The following is a 24,045-nucleotide window of genomic DNA, read 5'->3' as shown; positions in this document are numbered from 1 at the left end:
GAAGATAAAACAAGATAGCTGAAGTTCTCTAGTTAGATGGGATGTTACTAAGGAATGGGAAAGTCTTCAATCTGAAGCCTAAGTTTCCATAAGAAAGCATAAAAACCTCTCAAATCTTCATGTCAGACTTTAGACTTGGACAAACATTTGAAACAGTAAAACTACAGTAAAAAATTAAATGGGGGCAGGAATTTTTTTAAAAAGGAGTTTGGGAAAAAGGCAGTTTTTTCAAGAATAAACTGAAGTTCAAAAAATGACAGAAGAGAAAAGCATTTTAGTAGATTGCACCGCTCTCTACTGAAAACCAATCTGATTTTTTTGTTTCTAGAAAAGGGATATATCTTACTTTCCATAAAGAAAGTCTCCTGCTCTAGTTAATCATTCAATATTTGCCTATGAAATACTGTATTCAAAATAGTAATAATAACTCGTAGTGTTTTAAGAAAAAATAAGTTTCCTCATAGCAATCCTCTGAGATGAACAGCGTATTACAGATAAGGAAACTGAGGATCTGAGATTAAGTGAAACCAATAAATGTTGGAGCAAGTACTCAAACACGGTCTCTTTATTTTCTTTAAAAAGAGAAGGGAAAGTCACCTACTCTAAATTTCAAAGCATTTTATTTTTAAGTAAATGTAACATGACACAAAGGAATCTTGTATCAGAAGTTAAAGAATGTTAAGACCTTAGAGAGATCAGAAGGCCCAATCCTTTCACAGTATTGATGAAGAAACTGAGGCCCAGAGCTTAAATGACTAGCTTACACACTTCTAAGTCCAATTCTCTATTCACCTATGCTTATGCAGGTCAACTACATCTGTGTACATAAAGGACTTTTCTTCAAATACTATACATAAGTAATAAACAAAACAGTATTCCAGCCACATGCAGCAAAAGTACACCCAATTCTGAAAATGCAGATGTAAACTTAAAACCTTTAACTACTGGCCAATCCATTGAGGCTTATGTTGACATGGCAAAGATAAAATACCAACTACTACTACTCAAACATTACTCTTAGACATCAATTACTTTCATACAGAAGTTTAACAAACAACTATAAAATACTGATTCATATAACACTATGAGGTAGTAGTCACATCTTTGTTTTGTAGATGAAGAAACTAGCTGAGATCAAGTAATCTGGTGTCACAGAAAGTTAGCAGAAGAAGCACATGTCAACTCCTGAATTCCAACATTTGGTTAGCTTAACTTCTGTGGTATTTTCTATTCTGTAAAAATCTACTCCTTTATGATAACAAAAATTTTGAAACTTCTGACTCATAACTTTCTACACCAAACCATATAACAACTTTTATATGTTCTAGAAAAAGAATATAATAGTAACTCTTAATACTTCAGGAGATATGGTTGAACCACCCTACATTACATTGCAGGATACATGGCTGAAAAATATGGAACTTCATAGGCATTAAGTATATGGAAAGTTGGGAAACAGAAACTATGATAAAGAACTGGTAATCTCAATTCATCTTTATAAATGTATCTAGACTCAAAATATTCTAATAGAATAGCCTTATTAAAACCTTTAACAAAATACTAGGGTGCTAGAAGATGGGAGAAAAGTACATAAAAGGAAGTGGTTCTAATGTAGGGTGGGGAGATAAATTATCTATTCTAGTACTTTAGCTAGGACCTGTCCTAGATTAAGCCCCTCCTCCTAAAGTCTCCTGAGACAGCAACTATGCCTCTTACCATAAAACAGGGCAAAAGGATCGGAGTACCACAGTTCCATTTTGCCCTATTTTCTTTTCTTTTGTTCCCCATGGAAGGATTTTTTTGATGTTTTCTTTGAGAGAACAAATGTATTGTTCAAGTAAACAGCTTCTAAGGGGAATATGAAATAATTAAAAGGTTGCAGAACAGCTTTGGGGTCAGAGGGTGGCACTAATCTTAGAAAGGAAGAGAACGCTTGGTTCTATTTATGTACAAAATAAAGACCAAGTACATGCTTTGAACAGGGTGCTAGGCATGAGGGCTTAGAAAGCTAATCTTGGAGCTACAGTTGGTGGCAACTGAGATGAGACTTGAGTGATATCCTCTCATTATGAATACAAATAAATAAGCAAGTCATTTGAGCTAATAAGCTCCTCTTTTAAAAATGCAAATATCCCCAGAGAAGGCTGAACCTATCAGTGATTCTTTTCTACCTCCCCCCCGCCCATAACCAGACTAATACTCAGTTAAGAAGCAGGAAATTGTGAGTTTTGCTTTAAGAAAACAGGAAGGAAGAAGAGATCATTTGTGTACTTCAAGGAAAAGAAAGGCAGGCAGGCAGGCCTAAAGGAGGTAGGTTACTTCGAGAACAAAAGAGCATGGGAGGTCTAAATATCCAGGGACAGAGAGAGAAAGGTTGCAAGGAGAGGAAAAGGGTACAGAAATGAAGGTTGGAGGGGCACCAAAAACAAACTCTGCAATTCTGCCTTAAGGTAGCCTATATGCTCCTGAAAATCATCAAGATACAATGAGACTGACCAGTTGTACTTAAAGAAACAACCTGAAACACTCTACAAATGACACTAGTCACAAAACCTTTAGTATCATGTTCTGGTTCTTCCTGAACTATAATTCTTCAGTTATGTCGGTAGCTAATGAAAAAAAGAAGCCTTTGGTTACTACTGTACTGGCTTTGAGGATATCACTATTTTATAAAATAAACAAAAGTTTTGCCTAAAAGAATAATAGCAGTCACTACTAGTTCTAAAGTACAAACACATTAATACAACAATTTTCTACATAGACAAAGTAACTTAAAAGTATTAATTTTTAGGTGAAAAACTGACATTTGTCTTATAAGCTAATCATATCATCTCAGACTGGCTATGGTTTTTACTAATAAGTGAGCCATAATTTGCATAGTTTAGTTTCCAGGGACATAATTTTACCAACAAATCAATGGAGTAACAAACCATATTGTAACATGGTTTCTATTCTACATTTAAACACCACAAAATGTTTCTTTCTATACAAGAATAGTGAATTATTTCCAAAACCACAAATGATATGCAAATTATTCACTAAGCTTATGTAAGAATCTACACACTCACTGAAATTTTTACAAATACCCCACTTTGCCAGTACAAAAATAATAATATAGCTCAGAACTGATAGGAGCTATAGAATAATTACCATTTTAAGTATTTCCTTCAGACTAGCCTATACATAAAGGCATCTCCGACATTTGCAATTTTCAGGAACATGGCCACTCAAATTCATAGTCTGCAAAAAAAAGTAACCCAGTTACACTGGGGACACTAATGAAAACCAAAGCACGAAAACCTAACTGTTCAAGGCATAATTGGCTCATGGTGGTGCCGGCATATTAAGCATTCATGGTTCTTTTCCAGATACACATTGAAAGTCTAAGAGTGCACATTCCCAGAGAATCTCTTTAAGCAAATGACACACTTCTCCATTTAATTAGAAAGAGAATTAGAAAGGCTTAAAAAGGACACTATGCTCAACACTACCATCCACACTAAGTTTCATATCCTCTTCAGCATATTAAAAATATACTTTTAAAATACACTACATCTTTTTGAGGGCTGATTACAAGAAAGATTAGAGGTGAGAAGAAAAAAGATATAGATCTTTCTAATCAGGTTCAGCTCTTTTTAGTAAGGAAGCCAAGGAGACACACCTATACATGCAAGATAAAGCACGACATTTAGAGACAGAGCATTCTACTGCCTCATCTAACTCTATACAAACAGCCTTTACCTTTCCTCTGGTTTTAATCCTGAAGCAGATAAAATACTCTCTACACGTTCTTTTATACTAAACCCAATAAGGAATATTACAGTGTTGTTTTGAATAGCATAACATTTTAATTGCACTATTCAAAGGGCAGCAGACCATACCCTAGATACAAGCTAAGTGAGGTGAAACACATGATTGGACTCTGCAATTTGAGCTCTTCAGAAGAAAGGTTAATTGTTCTTTTTTAAATTGTTACTATTATTTTGGGCACCAAAGGTAAACAATTCTCAGGAAAATAAATGACAAACTATTCAGACAGTTCCTGATGTCAAATATAAGATGACATCCAACCATTTTAGAGAATACAGTACTGTGGAGAAATACACAGAATATGTAAAAAATACAGATGTATAAATTAATGAAACTGGTATTTAAAAGATTTAATACAAGGAAGAGGGTATTTTGTAGTGGTACCAATTCTTAATACAAAGTATTAATCAAGAGTATATATTTTCAAAATTATTCACATTATTGCTCGATACCACAGCTGTATGGAACAGGTTCTTAACATACATTAAAATTCGTATAATTCCAGGCTTATAAAAAGAACAAAAGCTTACATATATACCATTGAACATTTTTTAAAAAATGTAAATGCATGAAGGTATGTACAACCAAAAGAAAAAACATGATACAATGAATATAATTGGACTGACTCAAGAAAAGGTCACATCCCCATGAAAAAAATTCTTAAAACAATTGTGCAGAAAATTAAGTTGCTCTAATGGACCACAAATTTTAAAAGAACCACCACGTATGCAAACTGATATCTTCTCCATATCTTAACTTTTCATTATTGTCTTACATACCCTATTTTGAATATCCTTTGGAGATTAGGTAATGGCCTGTATTTATCTCCATTATTCAATTTTTCAAGATTTTTAAAGATTATCCAATCTAGAACTACAAAGAGGATGTCATGGAAAATGTGTTCCTTAGACAAATACTTGACAAAAACGAATATTTCTGCACCTTAGTATATAAGATTTGGTAAACAATAAAAAGTAACCCAAGTAAGGCCATCATTAAAGATATAACCTTGAATAAAGATAAATGTAGGTTGTGATGCTACTGTTTTCTGTGATCCTGAGCTCTAATAACCATTAGACGCATGCAGACCTTTAATCAATTCTCCTATTCTAGACAAAATAATGCAATGTCTGCTGTAGCAACATTGAAGGTAGAATATTTTCAGAACTATTTGATATGATTTATCCATGAATGAACACAGATATTCCTACTCAGAATAGGGGTAAGGACTGGGAGCTGGATTTGGGGAATGGGAATTTAAGTCCCAAAAAGACTAGTATGGAAAATTCACTATTTCAAAAGGGATACCTTGATTTAATTAAGAAATAAAGAATATAAAATAAAATACGTCCACTGGGAATGATACACAAAGAGTCACAGAAAGTGTGTTTATGCTAAAGGAATTTACAATGAAGGAATCATGAACCTTGGGTTAAAAATTTAAAAAAAAAAAGCCTGGTCACTTTTAGGCTATGTTCAAATATATTTTTTTGATAATACAAAAAAGTAATCTTTGAAAATCAGAATACATTAACAGAAAAAGCACAATAACTTAATTGTTTAACATCTGTATGAAATAACTGTTGCAAAGTCTGACAAAAATGCACACTTAGAACATGCGGTTATTTTAAAAAAAAAAACACCACAAGATTCTGTAGAACCAATGCTATGTCACCACCAGGAGAGCACCAAGCAAGGCACCATTGGAAAGACAACATACTTGGATAAGTCTCTATAAATAAAGCAAATGCTAATCTGGTCGAAAAATCGGTGTCTTTGGTAAAAATTCTATGAGGATGACCTGTTAAAAAAAAAAAAGACAAAATTAAATAAATTTGACCGTAACAAAATGTTGGCACTTTTCTATCATTTGAAAAAACTGCTAAGAATACAACAATCACAAACACTCCTATCACCACTCCTTGGCATTCAAATAGTCTTTCCCTGGGAAATTCTTATCATTTAGAATTGCTACCATAAAAAAATTATCCTTACTAATGACCATGCAGGGCTTATCTCAGTTTTGCAATTTATAAACTGAAGGACCAAAGAGGCAAGTAGCCAAATTAAGGTGTGAGGGAATGGCCCAGGCAGAAAGGTATTCTTTTCTGATTCTAATTCCACTGCTGATCAAGTACCCCTACTGAGTTTCCTGCTTATGTACCCTTTGCTTTCATGTTGTATTCTTGATCAAGGTGTGAACAACTAATTCCCTTTCCCCCTAATTTCAATCAAGACAAGGCTAGAATTTTTCAGAACTTTTACTAGAAAATTTTGGTTAGTAGAGGAAGGACAGTAAACTAAAGGACAGAAACAAGTATTCAGAGCACAAATTTCTAATTCCCAATGGCTCCCCAGAGATCAGCATAGCTGGCACAAATTACAAAGCATCAAATCCTCGTTCCTTTGACTTCACTTAAATCCTATTTAAAGTTAATAATAAGATTCTCAAACCACAAGCCTGGTCTAGTGGGATTCTTCAATCCTTTCCAAAATCAGTTTCCTGATTTTGTATTCAGTGAATAGATCCTCTAGCTGTGGGCTAAGCTGTACTTCCACTCTGTTAACTACATTGGCCCTCTCAGGTTCTGCCACTTTGCTAGTCAATGAAATGAGCAGAGCTTCTCTACCTCGTCACCCAACATCCTTCTCCTGTTTCCAGTTACCTTGCACTGAATTTACATGTACCTCCTCTGCCTCTCTACTACAGGTTCACAATGACTCCAAATCTTTGAAAGTTGTATCCCTACTCCAATCCATTTCTTCTAACCTGTTTGGTTTCACTGAAACATATTCATTTGACTGTTAATTGCTAAGGTTGGTTCCATCTTCCAGTAAAAGTATTTTTTCTATCTATTTATCTTAGTTGGCTATTCAGGCTTGCTTTCATTATCAATTATGTAATGGTGAAGGAAGATACCATCTTGCTGAGGAGCCCATTTATATCATTCAGGTCCCTCAGATGGCCAAATTCAGATTTTGTGCCTTTTTGGAGGAAGCCAGGTGGCACAGTGGGTGAAATGCTAGGCCTGGAATCAGGAAGACCTGAGTTCAAATCTAGCCTGGGACACTTACTAGTTATGTGCCCCTGAGCAAATTATTTAACTAGTTTGCCTCAGTTTCCACAACTGTGAAATGGGGATAGTACCTCCCTCAAAGGGTTGTTTCTGATGATCAAATGATATATCTGTCAAATGTACTTAGCACAGTGCCTGGCACATAGCAAACATTACATAAATGCTTATTCCCTTCCCTCTTTTTTCCTGTTCAAAATCTATTGCTTCTCTTTTAGAGTTCCTCACTAAATTCCTGTGTCCTTTATGAAAGATGTCTTCAAGTTCTCAATTAATTCTTATAACATAAATAATTGGTAGGTGCTGTGTTCAATAAAATACTAATTCCTTCCTGGCTCATATTAGCATCTCCACAATGCTTTCTTGCTCTTCAATGAATTACCACTTAAGAGGCCTGAGAGAAGAACCTAAACAAATTACTGTTTTATCCTAGCAAAAAGACTTTACATAAACTTAAACCAAGTAAAGGCTATTCCTTCATACTGAGTAATTCATAAAATAAATGACAAAGCCAATTCTAGAATCCAGAACTCCTAACTTTTAAATATACCGCTCTGGATCCAACTCACTATGCTCACTATGAACTGTTTTTACCTTTAAACAATTATGATCCTATGATCATCCTATGAAGAGTTGAGGAAACAGTAATGCAGAGAAAGAACAAGCAAGCCCCAAATGATAAAGATGGAATACATACTTAAAGGCTTTGAACAGAAAGCATAAGGCTCAGAAATAATTCCTAAGGTTTAAATCTATGTAAATTTAGAATTCTTCACATTTTATCCAATAATTTAATAATAATGATTCAAATAATAATTACCTCTCTTCAAAGAGAAACAATAAAGCAGAAAAATAGGTCAAGACTCTCTAGGGGATCTAGGTACAGATCTACCACTTACTAGATGTATTATCATAGGCACTTAATCTCTCTAAATTTCCTTACCTGTAAAAAGAGGGAACTATGCTGAGAAAAAAGAGGGTACAATTTCTTTAAGATGATCTTTTAGTTCTAAATATTAATATTCAACATGTCTATTCTCAAACATTAGAGATACTGCATTTGAACTATGTGTTTTTCCAGGCACAAAATTCTATGGCATGTGTACAGCTCCTAGCAGACTTAATTCCACAAGGGTATAATGCCTTACATCAGGCAATTAAACTAAGCAATTCATCAAGGACTTGTAATTTCCTTGGTCAACAGAAACTTCACACCAAGTACAATGTAGTAGGTAAGTCTTAGACAGTTGCCTGAAGCTCACAGAAGTAAATTGTATCGCCCATGGTCAGAGAGCTAATAAATGTCAGAGGTACAATCTAAAACTAGGTCATCTTGACTCTGCAAGTCCAACACTAAGGCTATTTCATTATGTTGTCTCTAATTCTAACAAATATTAAAGGCCTACTATCTCTATCAAAGGCACTGTGCTAGGTGCTGGGTTGGGATGCAAAAACAGAACTATTTAGTCCTCACTGAACAAACATTTGTAGAGTTAAATGGCAAAGTAGAATGCTAAAACATAAACTCTGTTCAGATCTAATGGTTGCTGTACCATACACATTACAATATTTAGCATTATGTGCTACATATATAAAAAATAAAGCCAGTTCTGGTAATATTCTTAGGCATTACTAATTTCTTGAGAAAACATTTTATGCATATGGTCTCATTACTTTATATTTATGCCACATAGTTATTATACTCCAAAGATCTGTTATCTCACCTACGTGTGTTCTGTCTCTATTAGCAAAGGTTGTAAGCCCTTTATGAAATAGCAGATGACTCAAAGAACTGCTAGGATCCCATCCCCGTTCTGCACCCTGCTCCCCCCCAATCAAGCATCATCTGGTGCCAAACCTCAAATGATGAGCTTTTCCAAAGTAAATATGAGGCTATCCTCACACAACAGACATATAGAGGCAATACTCAAAACCTTTCAAAATAGTAAGAGGACTACTACCAATCATTCTCTACTGGCAAATTTTTGAAAACTTAGAGTCATATTTATGTCACAATGATACCAGAGTTGCAATTAAACTCCACTGATAAAGCACTGCCATTTCAAGATGAAATATAAAGCTAAATTGGATTTCCCTGGCATGCCTCTAGTAGTATTCAAAATACAACTGGAGTCATTTCTTCTAACTGAAATATTGCTCAAATTTACCAAAAAGTTGTCCTTAAGAGGAATACTTAGCAAAAAGTATATATTAACTAGAGAGAAGGCAGTATCTTCTTAATGGAGCACTTCATAGAAAAACATAAGAAGAGAATATCTGAGATTATGTTCTTCCCTTCCAACTTCTTACAAATACACAAAAAGACTCTTTATGTAAAAAAAGCAAAAATTACTTGAATTTTTCAATTTAATCTTCTCATAGGCAACTCACATGTCATTACAAAGTACAATTTAGCTAATTTTACTAGATAACCTCTTATTGTTCTAAATAAAGTGTTATGTAAGCATAGTAGAATACAGAAATAGTTGAAGTGACTGTTAAAGAAAACTAATAAAAAAAACTTTGATAATACACAACTGAGAATGTTTTCTAAGATTACTGCCAAAAAAAGGTAAATATATGGCTCAACAAAATAATGTCATAAAAAGAAGCAATGTCAATGATAAATATATTCATTAAATAGGTGAATTTCATACACATAAACCTTGAAAAGATTAAACAGCATTGGTTTAGACTTCTGCTTTCTCCAAAGCAAATTCAAGAATGAAAAGAAAATCAGAGCTTGGATTTTCAGGTTAGTGGGTAAAGTCTCTGGTTTGTCAATGTATTAAAAATTTCTATACCCCAAAGCAACACTCTCTGACCTACATTCAAACTAACCTCCTGACCAAAAAATAAATTATAAATTACCACGAAAGTATTGTATGGTTTAAAAAACATATCTATATAGGACTAGCATTTTCACAGGTCAAGCTCAAAACAACTTATTCAGATGTGCTTTTTTTTAAATGGTTACAGAAAAGTATCATGTGTCTTTCTCATCATCATAAATTAACATGTTTGATATAATAGATAATGATATGAAAAATCTACATTATTCGGTTCACTGAATAGAGCTATTCTGTGAAAAAAAGAAGCATTTTTAAAAAGGTCTTTTATGTTTCAGGCTAGAAATAGGACTTGATAGTATGAAAATGGAAGAAAGGGGAAATGCTAACAGAGAAAAGATGATTTTAGGATAATTTCCAACTATTTAAACACTGTTTTAATCAATCTTTTTATAAGCTATCTATGATGGCTGCATTGTTTCAAAGAATAGACAAAATATCATGCAATAAAAGACCATAGATATGTTAGAAGTACTATGCCAGGTACTTCATGAAGGTTAATCTTTATTTTCAGCAGTTAACCCTCTAATGGACCTTTCACTAGCTATAAAGCTACACATAAAGCACCCAGTTTCAAGAATGTCAATATCCCAAATTTCCTTATGTTGTCCATAGATTTTTCAGAAGGACCAAAAAAATTCAAACAAATCAAGCCACCAATGGACAAGTTAAATTCCATACCAAATTATTCTAAAAATTTACATAATTACTAGATTATATACTGTTTAAAGAATAAACACAAGTAAAGTAATGTTCTAGGAACCCAGTGAAAGATACTTTGTAGACTGCTGAGGTATGGGCAGTTAAAATCTATAAAGGCTAAAGGTTTCTTAAGCTCCAGCAGCTTGGCTGAAAGGTCTTCCTCCATACTTGGAGACTTGATTAGCATTATATAAAAAAGCCATATCTGACTTGCTGTGGAACCAAAGTTGTGGTTATTCTTTATACAGCATCTAAAATTTCACACTCCATCAACACACGTTCAGGCTATTTTATTTTGGCAATTAATTTATTATTTTTCAGAACACAGTGAAGCCTTGTTTTCAAGTCATTCATAACTTTATAAATCAGTCTTGCACATGAAACCATGCATCTGTGAACCGTAGAAAATCCTTGCACTCAGGAGCTTAAGCTCCTGACACCTTTGCTGATTAATAATCATGAAAAGAATGAGATCAGAAGCAAAATAAATGATCATTTAATAGAGAAACTCACAAAACAGCCCTTTAACTTACATATTCCATCATGTTATTCGTTTCACATTTCCTTTTGCTCAGTCTCCAGTGCAAGCACAACTAGACAAGAATGAGAGTAAAGGAAGAAAAATGAGCCCTATTTTATTGCAGCACAGAGAGTAACCCATTTGTCCACCTTTCATATTTTTAGTTCAACAAAAGCATCTGTTTCCATACTGTGCAATTCAGACCCCAACAGTACGAAGCTGCTCCCTGCGGCACTCACCTTGTGGTACAACCTATTGTTTTCCCATTCTAATAACTTCTCAATCGATCTTCGTGTCTGGAAGACAAATGAGAAAAAACTTTACTCTTGACTGGTTTTAGAAAAACTTTCTTTTGCAGCTGCTTTTTGTGTGAAAAGGGGAGAGGTACAGGACAGTGACTAAGTACAGGGTGGTCTATAACACTATCAAAACTGCCTCTGGTGATAAACAGTAACAGAAAGGCTCTTCTCTACTAAGAAGAGAGGCTTTTTATTTTAGCATGGAATATCAAGTTTTTAACTGCTTCAAACTTAATGATCTCCGAATTTAAAATATAACACAAAAATGCTTAACATTAACAATGTTACCTACCAAATAACATATTTTAATATATTGCTTTCTATACAAATTTTAAATATTTAAATGACAGTAAAACAATTCATAAAATGTTAAAATAAAAGTATACTAACATTGAATAGTCCTGTTTACTTATCAGTTTAAAACTAGCCATTAGTGAAAATTATCAATAATGATATATAAAAATCAGTAACTATATAATACACGTAAGTTGAATTTTGGCTAGTAAAGGCTTAAACTTGACTAGAAAAGATAACTTGTAAAGTTTTTGGTTTTGTTTTTAAAAGGGAGGGGAGACAGATCTGTTGGTAAAATAACTTCTTTTGAAAATTCTATTTTTATTTTCATACCCAAAGTTTAAACTCAGGATTGAAAATAATATTCTTTGGAAATCATTTAGTTTCATAAAATAGTTTAGAAATTTACTTGACATTTATAGCCATTTTGCTACTGCAACAGATACCATGTAGCCCTAAATGTGACCTGCTTGAGAGTATGAATAAAAGAGAGGATAATTCATGATGCCAGGTGTTAAGATGAGCCTGACACAGCTGCAGGTGCAAAAGGACAGAGAACTGCAGCAAGAATCAACTGCAACTTAGTGCAGCTGCAGCTTCTTTACAAGGCAAAGGGTAAAAAGCATCCTGCAGTTAATACTCCAAAACAACTGAAATGCTATAAAAAAAATTAATAAATTTAAAGATGTCCACCAAAGACAATTTATAAAGTAAAAATTGTTAGAATCAAAGTGTTCTTAAATTTCTAACACTTTACAATCCAAAGTTAGTATTTATCCTAATGCCAATCTGGATGCCATACTACACTTTTCATTTTAAATGTGCTTAAGACTGCACTATAGTCAGATGAATGCCAATTATAATTCATCATTATCTATGAATTGCCACTATTGGCTTAAGTTCCCTTAAATTACGCCATAAAAGCAGAAACTCAAGTAACTTTCTAGGTAGCAGTGTGTCAATGACTAATTTATTGCATTACTTTTTTTTAACATAGTCTTTTGGGCAAGAATTTAAAAAAAAAAACAGTGCCCTTGTTAACAATGATCAGCAGACCTCACTTGTTTCTTTGTAAAGATAGCCTTTTAGAGACTGCTCTCCTTTTAAATGAAAATAGGGCAGCAGTTATGGTCACACTTTTTGTTAATTTAGTTGCCAGTCAGCTCCAAATCAAAAGAAAATAAGGCTGCAGAGTGTAATTAACATTCAGTTCAGTCGTTTTGTCCCTTGTCTAGCCCCCAAGCTTTGTTAAAATTGCCATCTGAATGCTGAAGGCTGTAGGGAAATCGATTTGATTCTAATCGCACCATGAAAAGAACATGATCTAACTGCTTTCAGCCCTCCGTAAATCTGTACTAGGTCTTTAGCACAATGCAACTTCCAATTTAAAAAGCACTGAATGTCTCGTCAATGACTTTGTGAAGAAAAAAGAACAAGGAGCAGACATAAAAATTCCAATAGTTGTTTAAGCATTAAAGTTCATTTGCATCACAGCGAACCTGAAAAGGGCTGACCTCTCAAACCGCCTCTCAGGTCTATGAAGTTGTAGCCTTGACAAGCTCACATTGACAGAGCTCATTGACTCTGAAAGGCTACTCTATCAATGGTGAAAAATGGCAATAGGTTCTACTCTGAGCAGGCATCTGCCTGCCCACCCGCTGCTAAACCAATGGCAAAACTGATTCAAAACCTGAATCTACCTTGCAATCTTCCTTTCTAGGACCTTTTAATAATAGATTAAGATTACTATACAATTTGAGGTTTTAATTTTACTGATGGGTTGAAAAAAGCGAGGTGAGAGGAGATGAATGAAAAGAAAATCAGGCTCTCCAAGACTGCCCTTTTATACCTAATTTTTAAAAATAAGGCTCTAAAGCACTAGCAAATTAACATGCCATGAATATTGAGTATTAAATGAAAAAATACAGCACTCACTATAAATGTGCCCACATAAATCCTATGTTTGCCTAATAATAGGACTTTAATTATTGTGATCTTATGAATCCATAAGGATTTCTAATACTTTTTTGCATTTACTGTAAATAATGTGAAATCTCCCTAATCTATAGCTGATAATGATTATATAAACACAATCTGCAAACTTCAACTAATTTACATAGGAATTATCTCTACTTGTTATGTTCCGAAATAAAACTTCAATAATACACTTTACTACTGTGAATGTACTTTGGAATGCCTAAGTTTCTAAATCAATACATCCTGCTGGTCTTTTCCAAGATCTGAATAAAAATTTGAATGCAATACATTTCTGCAAACTTCACAGTCTGGAGTAAAAGCTATGAACTAAGACAGCAGCATCCAACCTCTATAGCAAGACTTTTCCTACTTGACAGGTGAAAAAAAAGCACTTGCACGTGCAGCTTAATTAATCACTACACTTGACATCTCAATGATTTACAGTGAGGAGCAGGTGAGGACATACAAAACCAGAAAAGAATCCTCGATTTGAGTGGAACATTTCTAGCACACTATGATGACAAGCATATAGATACTAGCAGTAGTATTAAAAAAAAACAACAACCCTGTGTGACAAATTATTTGTTAGTAACAACAAAAGCTCAAATTAAAAGAAAAAAAAGGCTTTAGTTACTAAGAAAGTTTGTTAATACTCTACAATTATTTTGGTTCACAAAATCAAAATATAGTTTTGAGAACAAATACAATGCCAATTTAGCAGACACTGGAAAAATATACCATTTTTTCACATCCATGACAGCTGTATTTAATTAGATGCCTTTAATCACTGTAAGAAAGCAGATTATAATTGCATTCAAGAAAAAATTATGTGTTTATGTCCATGGATTTTGTCATATACTTAATCTAATAAAATATATTACAATACTGCCAAACTCTGAAGTTTTTGTATCTCCAAATGAAGCAAATGAAATGTAGTTAACAGAAATTTTTCCTTGGCTTTTGCTTATGTTCAATCCTTTCCCTTACTCCCAAAGAACTTAAACTAAATAAATATACATCTGAAAAAATTTGTCTAGGTTATGTCAATGACAATGAAACCTTAACCACTAGTGAAACACTGGTCTTTTAAGTTCTAGTCCAATGGACTTCTAAAAATGTCATTTTAATTTTTTTAAAAGAAGTGAATTTAGTGCTTAAGAAAAGCACCAGATTGATAGTCCTGGGAACTAAAATCCTCTATTTAACTGAAAGAACAGTGGAAAAGGCAGTGCAAGCTTCAATGTAAGCTTCCCCACAGTGCTCCACCAGTCTAGTGCCTTAATCCTTTTCTGCACTCACACCCGAGGGGTGAGAGGACAGGTTAGCAGTTTTTAGCATTGAATCTCTAGCCATTCTGCTTAGATGACCAACAAGAGAGTTAATTTTATCATGAGTTCTTGTCCTTTATAAAATGGACCAAGACCACCAACTCACTCCATAAAGCCAAAATAACCTTCCAGTGGTAACAATATTATGCTTGAAAACATAGCATGAACTGATATTCTTAGAAGCAGAAGGCTGCACCACCTGAATAGCCTACCTCCAGCACATAAAAGACCTATTTTACTTTTCTAATACACTTTTTGTTCACTCTACCGCCTTACTAACTTTTTTTTTTACTGATCAGTAAATTAAGTTACTCAATTATGACTAAGACAGAGGTAACTAGCATGTGTAACTAAAATCCACAGGATAAAATAATCTTTATTCAGCATCTGAACCTATTAAACTTAACACTACCAACAAATCTAGATTAGGGGGTGGGAATTTTAGCTTCTTAATTTTCTTCATTAACTTCTTTCTCATTTTTCAGTGTGTTGGGAAACAGAAACCAGAAGATGAGAGACTTGGGGAAGGAAGAATAAACAGCCATATAGTCCACAAATCAGGTAATCAGATCATAAATAATCAGGAATTAAAACCATAAATGGAAATCCTTTCATATATTTTAATAAATATCCTTATTTCTGATTTTCCTAAAGAGTAGATTATTTCCTAGGAATATACTCATATGACATTATCCTGACTGGTATTATATACTGATTAACAAACAATAAACAAACCTTGCCAGTTTTTAACCCAAACTGATATAATACACGTTAGCTAATGGCTCACTAATAATATTGCTCCTATCCAACTGCCTTAACTTTGATTCACCTAATATTGTCTTCTCAGAGGATCAAATGATGATATTAACCAGGGTGTGCTTATAAATCATGTCTCGGACTTGCCCAGGGTCACCAAGCTACTAAGTATCCGAGGTCATATTTGAACTTGGGTCCTCGACTCCAGGCTAAGCATTCCGAAATTTAGCTGCCTGACCAACTAAGTATTGTTTCTGCAGAAACTGCCAATTTCTGTTTGGGTTTCATCTTGGTGGAAGACTTTGTTTTTCTGTGTTTCTAACTGGCCAATTCACAAATATTAAAGGAGGTTTTGGTTGGGGGGGAGGGGTTGGTTGTTATTGTAAATGAGGTTTCTTTTTTTATTGCTAATAAATGAGAATGTAATGATTTTATGGATTAATTATGTACCTTATAAACTTGCTGAACTTATTTGTCTCATTCACACATCTTGCTAATTGCAAGGACTTATTTTCATAATTTCAGCTATGTGCCTTTGTGCCTTTTCTTAATTTTTAAATTTAATCTTGAATACACTGAAAATATGTACAAGATCCCTTAACTACTTATTCTCATACTTTTATTCTGATGTTACTGATAAATTTTTTATGAATTTAACTGTCAAATTGTTGGAAACATAAAAATTGAGAACTGCAACCTCTCATTTCTTCTCAATTAATCTATTACTTTCCTCAAAACAAAACTGTGAAATAAATATTAAGTATTATTATCCCCATTTTGGAGATGTAATAATGGGGTACAGAGAGTAATTAATTTATTTTCCCAGGGCTACACAGCTAATAATTATAATTGTAAATTACATTACAAATTACATTAAATTGTAAAAGTAATTGTAAAAACTAAAAGCTGAACCCAGTTTCATATCACCATGTCATGCTGCCTCCCAATGTGAAATAAAAAATTTATATTTTTAAAAAACCATTAGTAACTGTACTTCCCTAAAGTTTAATTAAAAAAAAAGCACCTATTGCAAGTTTATCATACTTAGAAGTTTTGCCTTCAGGGTAGCAAGCTCCTTTCTCCCTCTCCTTTTCTGAATTGTTTCTCATCTGGTTTTTCTGACTTTTTCCTCTTCTTCCTCTTTTTCTTAAAAACAAAACAAAACAAAACAAAGCTATTTGTTATAAGAGATGGTTCTCTGGGAGGGGGAGAGCGAACAGTCGGAAGGGAAGTACTAGGAGTGGCAACAGTAGATGTAAATGGGGAAGCAGCATGGCAGAAAGATATTTGGAGACCAGGAGGCCTGGGGTTCAAATCCTGCCTGACACTTGCCAGCTGTGTAACTTTGTAAAAGTCACATAATCCCCTCTTCAGCCTCATATTCACTTATCCCCATATCTGATTAGCTGCAAAGTCTATTAGTTCTACCATAACATTTCTAGCGTCTGTTTCCTTCTCTACTTACATTATAAACGCCCTACTCCCTTATCACCTAGGTCTCTCTGACTCCAGTCTCCAACCCATCTTTCACACAGCTTTCAATCTGATATTCTTCAAGTACAGGTCTGGCCATATCACTTCCTTGTTCAAGAAGCAAATGGCTCCCCATTTCCTAAATAATCAAATATAAACTTCTCTGGTGTTTAATGCCCTTCTCAATCTGGCTTCAGCCTACCTTTCCAGACTGATTACATATTACTCCCTCTTCAAGGCAAACTGCCCTACTTGCTATTCCTCACCCCTGACATTGTCTTCCCACCACTGTCCTTTGTAAAGGCTGTCTCCCACACTTGGTATGATATTCCTTTTTATATCAACCTCTTGGAATCCCTAGAACTCAGTTCAAAGGCCACTTCTTTCAAAGGGTCTTTCCTCATTTTGTCAGTTGTAATTCTCAGGCCTTCTTCCACCACCCATCAGTGTGTATTTTTTTTTACGTATCCTATATTTATGTATCTTTGAATATGTCATATCCCTCCAGTAGGATTTAAGTTCCTGTAGGGCAGAGACTGTCTTTAGATTCTGTATCTCCAGAGCCTAGCACAATGGTAGGTGCTTAATAAGTACTTAAATGACTGAAAATAATACCAATATTAACTCCTTTACTGGATTTTGTGAGGTTCAAATGAGATAAGTAATGTATTTTGTGGTCAGCTAGAATGCAAAAGGTTAAACAGTAACTTGTGGGAAGGAAGGAATGAAGAAATAAAGGAAGGAAGGAAGGGAAGGACTATCTAAGCAAACTGAGATTATAAATGTAATGGAATACTGTTGTGCTCTAAGAAATTATGAATGAGAAAATTATAGAAATATGGGAGAAACTTATGAGAACAAAGTAAAATACTTCCCTCATCTTAAGAGAGGTAAATCACAAAAGTTTAACATTACATATGCTACCAGATACGGTCATTTTGCCCACTAGTTTTATTTAACTACTTTTCTTTGTTACCAGGTAGAGTTCAATTGCAGAGGGTAGGAGGGTAAAAAAGAAATGGTATCAAGAACCATACTGTATCAAAAAATGAAAAAAGGAGAATATATGGCAACTGTCCAAGAAATAATGAGGTATCAATATAACTTCTGAAAAAAAGTAACAGATGAGTTTTACTGGAGGGAAGTGAAATAATGCATTTAAGGAAAAACAACCCAAATGCATTTAAAAAAATCAGAAATTACTATCTGAAGAATATTCTTAGATGTACTGCTTTGCCTAGAAACAAAAGAGAAGAGATGATCCTATTGCAGCATAAAACCCTGGCACTTTCATACCTAGAATACTACCAGCAATCTTGGTCACATCCCAAAAAGGAAATTCAAGAGCTAAAGATGGACCATCCAGAAGAAAAAAAAAAAGCAATTGAAATGATCAAGGGAATGCCATAAAAGAAACTATTAGGACTCAAGAAAGATAAAAGGCTAAGAGAAGGGATATGATCAAATTCTACAGAATCATAAAGGGTACAGGTAAGATAACCATGTATTTTATATACTATTGCAAAAAACCGAAATTAGTGGTAACTTAAAGATAAAGGAAAACCTATTCAAGTAAATGGCAAACAAAAGACTTAAGAAATGATACAAGCTAAAAATATAAATAAAATCAAGAAGGATTAGGGGTAATGATGGCAATCTATAGGCAAGAACCAAAAAGCAAAGGAGGGTGGGGAATGGAGGTGGGGTGGAGAATGGCCTTTTAGTAGCCCAAATGGTTGCTATATAATCTATGCACTTTAAGAGAGCCTGTCAAAGACCCTCACTCAGAACCTTATTGCTCTATTTTAAAATAATTCTGATAAGCTTATTTACCTTGTTTCTCAGCCCATAGATTATCAGTAATTAGAAGTAAATTAGAAGACAGGGTGCTAGAGGTTGGCATACTAAAATAGCAACAAATGATAGCTGATACCAAGGGAAGAAATAGAAAATTATAAAAACCAGAAACAAAAACAAAGAGAGTATGGCAATGTTTAGGACCTTTCAGTCTGGTGACGCATACTTCTATATTTTTCAATAAACTCTTAAGGAGAAGTATATAATACCTAGTGTTCATAATAATTACCTTGAATCAATAAAAAATGTTTATATTCTGGTCAGTATATACCATTTAAAGAATATGTCAAATAAATAATAAATATTTTTATAAAGACTACCATCAAAAGTATAAACTAAGACAATATAATAAACTAATAAAACAAAGTTGCTATATAAAGTTTTTAAACTAAATTTACCTTTTTGATCAGCAAAAATCTGCCCTCTCCCACTCCTGCCCCACCTCCAACAGAGAACAAATGAAAAACAAAACCTATTACAAACATGCATGGTCAAGCAAAACAAATTCAGCAATGGCCATGACCAAAAAAAAAAAACACAACAAAAAACACCAAAACTGTGTGTATACATGTGGGTGTGCATGAAACACACACACACACACACACACACACACGTATTTACATATATTTACATTTATTTACACATATGCATCTCATCTTGCATTCAGAAATTTCTTACTCTATCAGAAGGTAGACAATATGTTTCATCACTGGTTCTATGGAATTGTGGCTGCTCCTTGAGCTATTCAAACTTCTCTAAGTCTTTCAAAATTGTTTACCTTTACAATATTGTTGTCATTGCATATAATCTGTTCTGCTGACTCTCTTTACTTCACTCTGCATCAGTTCATACAAGTCCTCCCACATTTCTTTGAAACCATCCCTTTCATCCTAACAGTACTCTATCACATTTGTATACCATAATTTGTTTCCCCATTCCCCAAATGACAGATATCTTGTTCCCAACTCTTTGCCACCTCAAAAAGAGCTATAGTTTTGTACATCCTTAGAGTATATGTTGCTTAGAACTAATCATTTCCTTAATCTACCCTCTCTCAAATTCCCTCTTCTTCCTTCTCTTTCCTTATTTACCGGAAGTATATTTCTGTACCCAACTGTGTCTGATGCACAATATATTTCTGTACCTAATGTGTGTGTATGTGCATTCCTTCCTCCTTAGATCAGCTGAGTGAAGCTTAAAGTGTCAGCTGCTCCCCTGATCCCTTCCTTCTTGACTTTATAATCCAATTTTACACACACACACAAAATTTTAAAATATATGTAACGATAATTTTTTCTGACCATCCCTCCTTTTCCTTCCTTCCTCCCAGTGTATTCTTCTTCCCCTTCCTTTTCATTTTTCTCTTAAGCTCTTCAAGATGTAACAGAATCACTACTCCCAGGCATTCTGTCTAATTAGACTCCCTCTATGATTACTGATAGAGATAGGTTCAGAGAGGGCAAATATATTGTCTTCCCACATCCCTTTTTAGTCTCCTATCATTATTCATTCATGTTTATCTTTCTCTTAACTCTGATTTGAACTTCAAAGTTTCTATACAGATCTGTTCTTTTCATCAGGAATACTTGGAAATCTTTTTTCATTAAAGATCTACTTTTCCCCTGTAGGATTAAATTTAGTTTTCCTTTGTAAGTTATAGGGTTAGCTATATCCTTTGCCTTCTGGAATGTCATATTCCAAGCTCTCTGCTTCTTAATACTATAGTAGCTGCTAAATGACGTGCTTATTCTGACTAGCTCCTTAGTACTTGAATTCTTCCTTTCTGGGTGCTTGCAGAATTTTCTCTTTTGCCCTGGAAGCTCTGAATTTAAGTTACAATATTCCTGGAAGTTTTAATTTTGGGGTTTCTTTCAAGAGGTGACCAGTGGATATTTTCTATGTCCGTTTCGTCCTCTGGTTCTAAGAGATCTAGATAGTTTTCTTTTTTCTTTTTTTAACATTCATATTTTTATTTTCAGTTCTAAATTCTCTCCCTCACTCAAGTCCCTCTCCTGCCCATTGAGAAGGCAAGTAATATGATAGTCATTATACATGCAAAGTCATGCAAAACATTTCCGTATTAGTTATGTTGCCAAAAATAAATAAAAGCAAAAAAAATAAAGGAAAAAATACCCTTCAATCTGCACTTATGAGTTCATCAATTCTTCCTTACACATGGATGTCATTTTTCATCATGGTGCTGTTGTTCAATCACTTCAGTCATAGTCTAACTCTTTGTGACTTCATTTGGGATTTTCTTGGCAAAGATACTGGAGTGGTTTGCCATTTCCTTCTAAATCTTTCACAGCTGATTGTCACTACAATATTACTGTTACTGTGAACAATTCTCACTTCATTTTGTATCAGTTCATATATATCTTCCCAGGTTTTTCTGAAACCATCCCCTTGATCATTTCTTACAGCACAATCATATACAACTTGTTCAGCCATCCACCAATTGATAGGCATCTCTGGGCAGTTTTCTTCAAAGATTTCTTGAAATAGGATGTCTAGCCTCTTTTTTTCGGTCATGGCTTTCAGGCAGTCCAGTGATTCTTAAATTTTTTCTCCTCCATCTGTTTTCCAGGTCAGTATGTTTTTCCATGAAATGCCTTGCACTTCCTTCTTTTTCTTTTTTCTAAGTCTTTTGATTTGTTTGAATATTTATCTCATGGAGTCTCTGGTTTCTATTTGGTCCATTCTAATTTGCAGAGTGTTTGTTGCTTGGGCAACTTTCATACCTCTTATGCCAAGATGTTAATTCCTTTTCCAATTCTTTCTCATCTCTTTTCCAATTTTTTCCTCTAGTGATCTCATTTCTACATACATACATACATACATACATACATACATACATACAGATATGAATGATTGTTTCATCTCTTCCAGGAATTTTAGTTGAATTTGTACCCAAGATGTGTTTTTGAGGATTTGGTGTTAGATGTTTTGGAGTCATTCTCTTCTGGGTTTGTGTCTTCAATTTCCCTGTCACCACAATAACTTTTTATGATGAAATTATTTTTTTTTGTTTGCTCATTCTTCCAGATTGTTTCTTGACTTTGAACTTTATGTTGGGGACAGGATCTGCATGCTTGTGAAGGTAACATCTGGGCCCTATCGCTGCTTTCTTAACTGTTATGTTACTCCAGGATCTCAAGGACAGCTTGGATTGGGGACCTGTAAGCTTTTAGTACTCCCAATGTAGTCTGGAATTCAGGTAAAGTCTCATCACTGGCTCCCAGATCTTAGCAATTCAAGTTTCTGACCTAGACTTAGGTCTGAGCAACAGTAAATTACTTCTTAAACCCAACCCCCTATTAGCCAGCTGGGAAGCTATACTCCCTTTGTTCTGAGATTCCCACTCTGGTTACTCCTCCATAGGATTCAGATCGGACTAGAAACTGCAACTGAGACCCTGCTCTGCTCCTGGGGTCTGAACCACATTGCTGCTGCTTGTTTATGAACTTACTACTTGCTCAATACACAGTCTAGGGCTCATGACTGCTTGTCACTCTGAAGGGCTACAGAGGTCCCTGGGTTTGTTATCTAGAACTGAATAGTGACAAAGCTGCCAGTCAGCACCTATTCCTGTACCCTGCATGAGGTCACAGTGCTCTGTTACGGGTCTGCGACCTTGTCTTGTTCTTAAACACAGTCCCTGTGGCACATTTCTGACTAGATCCCAACTTCAGTGTATACAAATCAGTCTGTCTTCCTATGCCAAGTTGGACTGGACAAATGACTCATTATGATTTTTCCTTTGATTCCCTGATGAAGATTTGTTCTAGTGAATTTTATGTGTATGTGTAGGGAAGGGGGCAGTGTAAAGGAAGAAAGTTCACTTAACTTACTTCTTCCTGTTATTCCATCATATTGGCTCCACCCTGCTACATTTAAATTAATGAATGAAAGATTCAAAATAGAAATCTAGGGATGTTTTATGGACCCATTACTAACTTTTTGATCTCTACATAATTATCACTTTCATCACTCTTGTTTCCAAAGACCTGTGCTCCACGAGGTTATTTATGATCCCACTTAACCAGGTTACCAACTAACTTGTACTCACCTCAAGGACAAAGACTATGAATCACATTATTCTTGACATGGTAATTTGCTTAAATAAATATTTGTTTACCATGATAATACTTATATCCACAACAGATATGACAAGCAGCAATTTAGCTTCCAAAATTAAGCCAGTGACTTCCATTCCCACAAGCATTCTCTGACTTTCCCCCATAGTCTAGGATTTCTACTACCAAGGCTAGGCAAATTTCAGATGTGAGGCTTTTGTGGATTTCAGAGACAGTTTTAGTCTTTCTCCTCTAATGAAAAGAAGCAAAGGATACTGACTCTAAAGCCTCAAATCACATTTACTGTTCAGTGTATCTTTAATTTTTTAAAATCACTTTTCAAAGCACCAGCAGACAAGTATTTCACATGTTACATTGAAAATGCCTTCTAGGGGCAGTCAGGTGGCGCAGTGGATAGGGCTCTGGACTTGGAGTCAGGAGGACCTGAGTTCAAATCCAACCTCAGACACATAACACTCATTAGCTGTGTGACCCTGGGCAAGTCACAAAACCCCACTGCCCCATTAAAAAAAAACAACCAAAAAAACCCAACAAAAAACCAAAAATGGCTTCTAAAATAGTAAAGATATTTAAAAAGAATCAAGGAATTTCAATGTTCTTAAGGAAACTAAAACCTTTATTTTATGGATCAATCATGACAGCAATGGCAAGAAGTTAACACTATGCTAGAACACTTTCCACCTCAAATATTTATAAAAGTTGAAAAAAACAAAACTAAAAAGTGACCAACTTGGACAAATAAAAATTCAAAATAATATTTCACTGATCATAGAAATCACAGGATTCAGGGATGAAAGATACCTTAGAGATTACCTGCTCCAACTTTATGGTTCCTTTTCCTTACTTTTTGCTTCTACCAAAATAAGAAATTATACCACAGTATTGTTTTCAAATTTACAAAGTAACACATTATAAATTATTCCTATAAAATCTAAAGCCTTAAATGTAGGGAATTTTCATATATCAGGATCTAATCCAGGTTGTGTCACTAACAAGCTGTTAGTGGGGG

The 24,045-nt window shown here is 34.4% G+C and overlaps 1 protein-coding gene across 2 annotated transcripts in view; it reads right to left on the bottom strand.

The window, feature by feature from the left end:
* Nucleotides 1-4,139: 4,139 nt before the first annotated feature.
* Nucleotides 4,140-24,045, bottom strand: part of CHIC2 (cysteine rich hydrophobic domain 2) — a 43,557-nt gene continuing 23,651 nt past the window's right edge. Inside the window, exons 4-6 of one of the 2 annotated variants that reach the window (XM_020975300.2) lie at nt 11,195-11,251; nt 10,969-11,028; nt 4,140-5,611 (exon numbers count right to left, since the gene is read on the bottom strand). In XM_020975300.2, the coding sequence (XP_020830959.1) occupies nt 5,561-5,611; nt 10,969-11,028; nt 11,195-11,251 (168 nt within the window). In that variant the 3' untranslated portion in view covers nt 4,140-5,560. Of the gene's footprint in view, nt 5,612-10,968; nt 11,029-11,194; nt 11,252-16,653; nt 16,756-24,045 lie in introns of those variants that run through there. The other variant, XR_013484127.1, reaches the window with a different exon arrangement.

The sequence above is a fragment of the Phascolarctos cinereus genome, unplaced genomic scaffold, assembly GCF_003287225.1.
Source record: "Phascolarctos cinereus isolate Bilbo 61053 unplaced genomic scaffold, phaCin_HiC Scaffold_9;HRSCAF=440, whole genome shotgun sequence".
Lineage (NCBI taxonomy): Eukaryota > Metazoa > Chordata > Mammalia > Diprotodontia > Phascolarctidae > Phascolarctos > Phascolarctos cinereus.
Note: the sequence above shows the minus strand (reverse complement) of the source record. Positions and strands in the feature narration are given on the sequence as shown.